Below are 9,293 nucleotides of genomic sequence, written 5' to 3'. Positions count from 1 at the left end.
TACTCAAGGAAAGAGGGGCAGCAGCTCTTTTAAAAAAGCGGGAGAACACTTTACTGAGTAACCCTATTCAGAAGAATAGTATACACAAGGCCTGGGTTAGCACGGCTTACCCGACCCACAATGGAACAGCAGCATCGGACCTTAACTCTTTTTTTTTTTTTGGTCTTTTTGAGACAAAGTCTTCCTGTAGCCGCAGCTGGCCTGAAATCGCCAATGGAGACCAGGCTGGCCTCGAATTCACAGAGATCCACCTGCCTCTGCCTACCAAGTGCTGGGATTAAAGGCGTGCACCACCACGCCCGGCCGGACCTTAATTCTTAATTAGGCTGCAAGAAAAGCAGGAGCGGAGCCAGACACCCCTGTTCTGCTTGATCACCCACGCTCTGGCTGTCTAGGCTTTAGAGAACTCTCAGGTCAGAGACCACGCCACCTGTCCAAGGCCTGGCAAAGCCTCCGCCCCTAGGGTTGCTTCCATCACCGCTTTAGGTTTGGCTCTGCGCGCCGCCTGGCGGCCGTTTTCAGAAGTGTCCCAGAACTTCGGGGTCCTGACGGCAGGCAGGGCTGTCCACGGATCTGCCTGACTCCAGAGACACCAGCCCGTGCCCCGCCCCGTGACCAGTTGAGGATTTTTAAGACAGCGATGAAGGGGCTGAAGTCTGTCAGGAAGCGGCGCCCGGCGTCTGGCTCGTCGCCTCCAGCATGGCCGAGTCAGGCCGTCGCCGGGCAGCTCGCGACCCGGAAGTGTCCGGTCACGCGAGGCCCCAGTTGCCGAGCGCGGGCGCTGGGGGCGGAGCTCGGCGCCGACGGAGACGGAGACTGGGTGGCCGTGACTTCCTCTCGGTGAGGTGGGGGCTGTCCGGACCTCAGGCAGGCGGCCGCGATCTCCGCGGGACACGCTGCGCTGCGGCGCGAGGCGGCGACATGAGCGCCGCGGGTCTGCTGGCTCCGGCGCCCGCCCCGGCTGCAGCGCCGCCGGCCCCGGAGTACTACCCCGAGGACGACGAGGAGCTGGAGAGCGCCGAGGACGACGAGCGCAGCTGCCGGGGCCGCGAGTCGGACGAAGGTAGGGCCTGGGGCCGGGGACCTGGGGGGCGGGGGACCGGGGAACAGGCGCGGCTGCGGGAGGGGCGGGGCTGGGATGTCACCCCCCCAACCCCTCCCGGAAAGCGCCCCAGGTGTGTGTGTTCTCCAGTTATGGGGGTAGGGGGTGAAGGTCCTTTTAAGAAATAGTGCCCCTTTTTGTCTTCATCTAAGAGGATCAGAGTAAGGCCCGTCTTGGTTTCCTTGCTCCCAACTTCCCCTTTCCCCAGAATGCTCCAACTGGGGACCTGGAATCAGCCAGAAGTATGCATTTGGCTGGTACTTACCCAAGCTTTGCAACCTTAAGCTTTCCAGTCTCGGTTTACCCACTTGCAGTGGAGTTGTTATTATCTCCTACTTCATGGATAGGTGTGAGGATTAAATGACATGGGCACTGACTCTGTCACTAAGCGGATGTTTTTCCACATAGTTGCAAGGGGGAGGGAGGGTTTGTTGTCCTGTCCTGGACTCTGCATTTTCATGATTGTGTCTCTGAACCGGGCTTTTCCATCTGGATTTTGTTTACCCTTTGGCAAGTAATGAGGAACACCTACAGAGATTGAGGAAGGAGCCAGGTGGAGGAGAGAGATACGGAAAGGCGAGGGAGAAGAGGAGGTAGAGGCCTGTATGTGGGCGGAGTGGACTATTCTGGCTCTAAGTGGGCTGTAAAGCAAACGCTAGGCCAATTGTAGAATTGTGTTACTAATCTCAGTCTCTCAAGTGCGTGGTGATGGAGCTGGCTGCTTCCTGACAGGACCTCTGTGAAGTCCCTTCCACTGAAGGGAAGGAGATGGGCTTGTAGAGACCTGGGCCTGCAACAGCCTGTCAAAAAGGCTATGCAGAGCATAAAGCAGAAGAAACAGATTGCAATTTGCTTTCAACTACGTTCAAAAGCCTGCAGGGCTTGGGGATTTTCAGTGTGAAACTCTGCAGTGCTTAAATGCCCACGAGGGGGAGCAGTGAAGCCAAAATGGATTCCACCCCCCTCAGCTGGACTGGGGCCATGGAAATTATGCACAACACAGCCACTTGTTTAAGAACGGTGTTTAAGACCTTCTGCAACAGTCATTTTAGGCCATTTTGCCCCTTCCTGCTTCTTTTAGGTGTAACTTTGAAAATTGGATTTGTTGGGGGAGATTCCTCCTGTTCATTGCTTGTATATCTGATGTGAAATGGCGTGAAGGCGTTGAAGTGAGCATGTGCGAAAGAACTGTGCAGTGGGTTGTTTTGGGTGGTGAGTAGGCCTTAAGTGTCCCTGGCATCCTGTCTTCATGCTCACATCTCTCTTAAAAATTTTATTGTGTGGGTGGCGATGGGTGCTCCTGCCCTGACATACTTGTAGAAGTCAGAGGACAACTTTGTTCTCTCATTCCACCTTTACATGGGTTCCAGGGATGGAACATAGGTTGCTAGGCTTGTATAGCAAGTGCCTTTACCCACTGAGCCGTCTTGCGAGCCCTGTCTCCTTTGTGAACCATTGTATATTGCTTCTGTGACCTTGGTCATGACTGCCTAATTGAGCCCTCCTCTCTGGCTACGCTTCATATCAAAGTAGGCTCTTGGCATAAACCCAAGTTGGAGACTTTTTTTGTTTTTTTCACCATATCTTCTTTTAGTAGGTTCACAGAGGCTCACATGGAGTAGGACTTTGTTTCCAGAAGTCCCTGAATTACTGTGTCAGGTGATAGCAGCTTGTGAATTAGGATTTTAATTGACATTTCCTTCATTTTCCTCAGACACTGAGGATGCCAGTGAAACCGACCTGGCGAAGCACGATGAAGAAGACTACGTGGAAATGAAGGAGCAGTGAGTAGGCCTCTGTACTCTTCTGCAATATAGAGTTGCTACAGAATCTCTGTAGTGGCTCCGTGGTTTTGACCACAGGGCCTGCAAAGTTCACATATATCTGTATAATTTTCCCCTTCAGTCACGCTGACTCAGTCTCCTGTTATGAGGGTCTTTGGAGGGTAGGCTAGGAGGAATCAAGATGGAAGTGATGGGCAGGGGAGTAAGGCCATAGAAAAACGGAAGGGGACCCTTTACTGTGTATATTCTTAGATGTGAAAATGGGTGCTCAGAGATGGTGACCAGTATCTTGCAGCACCCTCCACCCCCATGCTAGCCAATGTGCTAGGTGTTCTGAGATTTCAGGGAAGGGAGGGTAGGCTGCTGACTCCTTCCTACCCTGCTGCTCTGGCTGATCTGTTCCTTTCACACATCCTCACCTCGCCTTCTCTTGGTCTTTAGACACAGCCACATGTGCTTAAAAGAAAAAGAAAACCAGCAGCAAAAACCAAAAGCCAGAGTCTTATGTGTTGCCCTGGCTGGTCCCAAACTTCTGGGCTCCAGCCATGCTCCTGCATCAGCCCCTCAAGTACCTGGGTCAACAGGTGCATGTCAGTGTCGCACCCCTGCTTCTATTGGATGCCTAGCTGGAGGGTCCGAGGAGATATGTTCACTAAGTTTGGGTTTGTTTTTTGTTTTTATTTTGTTTTTTGTTTACTATTTTTATTTATGTGTATGAGTGTATTGCCTGAATGTAGGTACGTGCACCCGTGTCGTGCAGTGCCCACAGAGGTCAGAAAGTGGCATTGGATTCTCTGGAACTGGAGTTATGGACAGTTGGTTAGCCGCCATGTGGGTGTTGGGGGAATCAAACTTGGGTCCTCTGCAAGACAGTCAGTGCTCTTAACTGCTGAGCCGTTTCTCCAGTCCCTTGTTTTTATTTTTTGAGGTAGGTTTCACTCTGTGGTACAGGCTGATCTAGAATTCATTTTGTAGCCCAGGGTGGCCTTGAACTGCCTCAGCCTCCCAAGTGCTGGGATTACAGATATGAACCGCGACACCCAGTTATTTTAAGGCTCTTGGTTTTGAGCTGTTCAGTTCTTATAAGCCAGTGGGCCGTGTTCCGTCCCTTTAGGTTCTCCCAAATGTGTGTGGCTGTCCTCTGGGTTGTGTCTTCCTTTTCAGGCTTTGAAACCCAAAGTGGGTAACTCAATCAGGTCTGACTGTCGCTAAACAAGGTTTTAACTTAATAGTTGATGCGTGTGTTCTCAGTTTTACTCTGAAACTCTGTTTGGTTTTCTTTCTTGATAGCTTTTTGCTGATGGACTTGGGCACATTTGAAATGCATCTCACACACTTCCTCTTCCTCCTGGAAGTGATCTCAGAGTAGTTGACTTTATCCTGTTTTCCTTTCTCACTGTGCAAGCATTCCCTTTCAGAGATAGACTCAGTCACAAACATTGGCTGACTCCTGCCATGTGGTGGGAATGTGATGCCCTGGGTTCCATAGACTTCTAAGGCAAGGTCTAGGCATCTGCCATGTTTATGCATCATTTTTAGAGACAGCTTTTGATTGACAGTATCTCCGTAGCAAGCTAGACAACCATTGAGTTTGAAACTAAACACCTCTAATGAGTTCAGGTGAGCATCAGGAAGTGCTCAAGGTCTCCCCTGAAAGAGGTGGACCAAGGGCTCCAAAGGCTGCTCATCCTTCCTGCAGACAGGTGGGTTGGATTTGTTGGCCTTATTTGAGCAATTAAAAGGCTTGTCTGCCTTATGTACATTGTATGGTTTATCTTAGGCTGCAAGTCCTGTTTTTGCCCCTGAGAAATTGGGAATGTTTCTCAGGTAGGAGCAAAAATATTGCCAAAAATATGATTTGCACGTGGAATTCACAGCTCAGACTTGCTGGGGAGTAAAATTGCCTCTAATCCATTGGTATGAGAGGCAAAAAATAACACACCACCTTCTCTTGCTTAATATATGCTGTGTTCACCCCAGCTGGTGCTGTAAGTACATCCTGCATTCTACCTTTTGAGCCTGAATTAGTATTATTTTTCTGATCCTGAAAAGGCAATGATTTAAAGAGGATGTGAAGGTTGTTGACTCTGTTTTCATGACTGTGCTATCTGTAGAGGAAAAAAATATACTGAGACATTATCTTATTCCTCTGTCATTTATATCTTTTAAAATTACATTTTTATGGATTTGCTTTGCATGTGTGTAGGCATGTGTATGCCGTGCTGCTGAGTGGAGGTCAGGAACAGCTTGTGTGAATTGGTTCCCCTTTCTACCCTGTGGGTTGTGGGGATCGAACTCAGGCCATTGGGCAAGCACCTTTCCCTAATGACACAGCTGGACAGCCCCCTTTTGCCATTTATGATCTAGTTGTTGGGTTGATACAAAGGTTGTATTTAATGTCATCTATGCATCTTCTCCGTTTTAGGGGCAAACTAGGAAGTGGCACTGTTCTTTCAACTGTTCTGTGTATGTTCTTACGTACCTTAAAAGCCTCTTTACCATAGGCTTTTATCGGCATCTGCTGTTCTCACATTTGTACATGTTAGATTGATTCATGGGAAATGCACAAAATTAGGACATGACTCAGGAACTCAGGAGCCTGTCTTTTTGTGATTCCCTTCAGCTGGAACCTTTTAAATCAGACTTTCCTGTGACTCTCTCCTAAAGAGCAGTGCCTGTCCCAGGATGGCTTGTGGTGTGTGCAGTGTCTGGGAACTGAGCTCTTCTTCTCTTCCAGGATGTACCAGGACAAGCTGGCTTCTCTGAAGAGGCAGCTGCAGCAGCTACAGGAAGGTAGGCATGTGATGACTTGCCTTCACAGAGCCCTCATTTCACAAGCTCTTGAAGTCTGTATACCTACCTCTCTCTTTAATCACCCTCACAGAGTCTGTCTGCTTTGTTTTAGCTATCTGCTACACATTTTGCTTTCTCATCAGAAAAGTGATTTTCTTTTTTTTTTAATATTTTATTTATTGTTTTTATTTTTATGTATATGAGTGTATTGCCTGCATGTAGGTAAGTGCACCCATGTCGTGCAATGCCCGCGGTCAGAAGAGGCTGTCGGATCCCCTGGAATTGGAGTTATGGACAGTTGTTAGCTACCATGTGGGTGCTGGGATTCGAACATGGGTCTACTGCAAGAACAACCAGTGTTCTTAACTGCTGAGCCATCTCTCTAGCCCCCAAAAAGTGATTATCAAACTTTTTAAAAAGAATATTTTAATATTTTTATGTGTATGTTTGTATTGCCTGCATGTGTGTAAGTGCACCCGTGTTGTACAGTTCCACAGAGGTCAGAAGAGGGCGTTGGATTCCCCTGGAACTGGAGTTAATGATGGTTCTTAGCTGCCATGTGGGTGCTGGGAATCGAACTCAGGTCCTTTGCAAGAGCAGTCAGCACTCTTAACCACTGAGCCATGTCTCTAGCCCCCTCAAACTTTCTTAAAATTTGTTTTCAGTATGTAGCAAATTCTTCAAGTTAAATTTCATTTGGGGCCTTCTATTGGGCATGAATTGAAAACCACTATGCTTAAAGCTAGGTTTTTGTTGTTATTGTTGTTTTTTAGTTTTTATTTTATGTGTATGAGTGTATTCCCTGTATGTAGGTAGGTGTACCTGTGTTGTGCAGTGCCCAAGGAGGTCAGAAAAGGGCATCGAATTCCCTGGAACTGGAGTTATGGATGGTTGTTAGCTGCCATGTGGGTGCTGCGAATCAGACCCAGGTCCTCTGCAAGAGCACCCAGTGTTCTTAACTGCTGAGCCATCTCTCCAGCCCCTTTTCTGTTGTTCTTTAAAGAGGGACTTTGTGGGTTTGTGAAATGGCTTAGCAGGTAAAAGTGCTAACCTCCAAGCCTAATGACCCGAGTTCAGTGTCCAGAGTCTTCATGGTGGAAGGAGAGAATCAGCTCCTGAAGGTTGTCCACTGACCTCCACATGAATTCTGTGGTACATTCTCTCTCTCTCTCTCTCTCTCTCTCTCTCTCTCTCTCTCTCTCTGAATGAACATAGCTTTGCTCTCCTAAGCCTCCTAAGCTGAATGTTAATTGTCTATCGGTTAGCCTCGCTGTTGTCTTTCTTGGCAAATTATAAGTTACATTGATTTGGCAGCTTGGGGCCCAGAGCATCTTCTGCCCTTCTATGAGAAGTTGGTACCAGCTTTGCTGCTCTCTAGGAATAGGACTTTGGGGTGTGTCATCTCATCTTGTGTCATCTGCCAAGTGAAGAAGGAAGAGCCTGGAGCATAGTGTTAGACCAGTGTGAGGATGTGGCGGGGTGGCTCCTCTGCCATCATGTCACGGAGCCCCTTGTTAGTGAGACTGCTTTTCCACTAGGCATCAGTTGCTGGAGGTCCATTCCTCTGGACTGGCCAACAGACAGCCCTTGTATCAGAAAACACTCCCTCACAAATCAGACCCTGGGGGTAGAACAGGGAGCAGGCAGGAGTTTCAGAATTTGTACCTGGGTCATCTGATTTTTGTTACCAGCTACATGTGACTGTTTACATTTAATTGAATAAAATTAGTATTCTAATTCCTGAGTTGTACTAATTGTATTTTAGGTGTTAAAATAGCCTCCATATGGCTAGTAGCGCCTGGATTGGACTTTGCAAATGTAGAGCATTTTGACCATTGCAGGAAGGTCTCCTGGTTATCCTTGACCTAGACTTCACTGAAGGAGGCTGGGCTTTCTCCAAGGAGGCCCCTTATTTTAGGCCGTAGGACCCAGAGGTCAGAGTCACTTGGCTCTCTGCTGTTCCGCCCACCCTCACTCCCTGGAGAGCAATCCACAGGCAGGGGGTGGGTGCCACATAATATTTGGGTGGTATCTGCCGTGTGCTGTAGCCCAGAGCCCACATCCAGTTAACTCCTCTCAGGTGCAGCTCTCCTGGGCTTTTTTTCTTTTCCAGTGTTGCTAAAACAAACACTGTTGGTGCTAGAAAATGATTTTTGGAAAAAAAGTGCATAAGCAGATTGATTTTCAGAGTTACTTTCTGTTTCGCAAACATTCAATCAGGTACGTTACAGGAATATCAGAAGAGGATGAAAAAGCTGGACCAGCAGTACAAAGAGAGGATTCGCAATGCAGGTAGGTGCCTCAGCATGGATGTGCTGCACCTTCACCATTTGTCCATCCCTGATGGAGTCTAGCCCAGGGGCTGGCCTCCAAAACATACCCGAATATTCTGTTGGAGGAGAGTTGAGGGGAAGAGGGACCCTAAGGCTGAAGCTATATCACATTTTCTCTGGTGGTCAAGTATGGGCGTGTGGGTTTCGCGGAGCACCAGCTGCTGGGCGTGGCACCGGTCTCCCACACATCGCTGGAGTGCGGCGGGTCTCACGGGACGCATCTGTTGTTTGGGTCCCTGGCTCTCCGCCGCTGGGGTGCGCGGGTTTTGCGCACCGCGTTGCTGAGGGTCTCTACTATCGGAGCTGGCGGCTCTAGGACCGCTGTCAGCTGCCTGGTTGGGTTTTGTTTTAATTTCTACCGTGCACTCCCTCTAAGTTCGAGACCCGTTGCCCACCAGGTCACGAGGGGAGGTGCGAGAAACGGTGAAAGCAGGGTCTCTGTGAGTCGTGGTTTACGAAGAGACAGCCCTCTCCGGAGAGACTGGATCGTAGGCAGTAAGGCACAGAACTCAGCTCAGTACCGCTCCTTTATTCAGTGACTCAGCTCAGCTCCAGGTCTTAGTGATTCAGCTCCAATTAATTAGGGGAAACCAGGATATTTTATACTGTGGGGGCAGTGGCAAAAGCCTTAATGGATAGGTGCTTTTAGGATGCCTCATTTACATGTGGTGGTGGGCTCCTGCCAGGCTGCCAGACATTGTCTGATTATCACACAGGAAAACCTGGCAGTTCCTATGCCAGAGGCCATGTTTTTGGTAGGGCATCTGTGGCGACCACTTCAAAAGGTGAGTCAGAAAGAGAGGTAGGAGGCCCCCTGTTGAAAAGAGGAGTCTTTCCATCAGGCACAGAGCTCCTTAGAGCTATCCGGACATGGAAGACTGTGACCCTCACAGCAGGATTCCCCAACAGGGATTTCTTAATGATAGCCTTAAAAAGCATCTTTCTATTGGGTTCCTCTTCATTTTTCTTTTGTCTGCCAAGGCTGGACTCGAGGGCAATGGATTCAGGATTTTCTTTCAGGTATTTTGATAGCTGTTGAAGTGGTTAGAGTCAGTGTCAGTTCCCTCTCAAAGGCTTAGAGATAACTGAAGTGTTGTTGAGGTGTATGTATGACCCGAGGGTATGCACCCTGGAAAGCCTTTACTCAGCATGGATCATGCCTTCTCTTCTTAGTCTTCACCAGATTGTATATTTTAGCCTTCCCCAAATCCAGGAGACCATGTGTGATTAGGACCAAATTACATACAGTTGGCTGAGAAGAGTGGCTGGATAATCCGGTGA

At 48.8% G+C, this 9,293-nt stretch overlaps 1 protein-coding gene across 5 annotated transcripts in view; it reads left to right on the top strand.

Moving 5' to 3' along the window:
* Positions 1-758: 758 nt before the first annotated feature.
* Positions 759-9,293, top strand: part of Suds3 (SDS3 homolog, SIN3A corepressor complex component) — a 39,284-nt gene continuing 30,749 nt past the window's right edge. For 4 of the 5 annotated variants that reach the window (XR_003847991.1, XR_003847990.1, XM_029559278.1 and 1 more), the window contains exons 1-4: positions 776-1,063; positions 2,817-2,886; positions 5,624-5,679; positions 7,900-7,971. Coding sequence is in view for 3 of the 5 variants with exons in the window: in XM_029559278.1 (XP_029415138.1) it covers positions 922-1,063; positions 2,817-2,886; positions 5,624-5,679; positions 7,900-7,971 (340 nt within the window). In the remaining 2 variants the exon portion in view is untranslated. Of the gene's footprint in view, positions 1,064-2,816; positions 2,887-5,623; positions 5,680-7,899; positions 7,972-9,293 lie in introns of all 5 variants that reach the window. The other variant, XM_008824423.3, reaches the window with a different exon arrangement.

This window comes from Nannospalax galili, unplaced genomic scaffold (genome assembly GCF_000622305.1).
Source record: "Nannospalax galili isolate Female #2095 unplaced genomic scaffold, S.galili_v1.0 scaffold769, whole genome shotgun sequence".
NCBI lineage: Eukaryota > Metazoa > Chordata > Mammalia > Rodentia > Spalacidae > Nannospalax > Nannospalax galili.
Note: the sequence above shows the minus strand (reverse complement) of the source record. Positions and strands in the feature narration are given on the sequence as shown.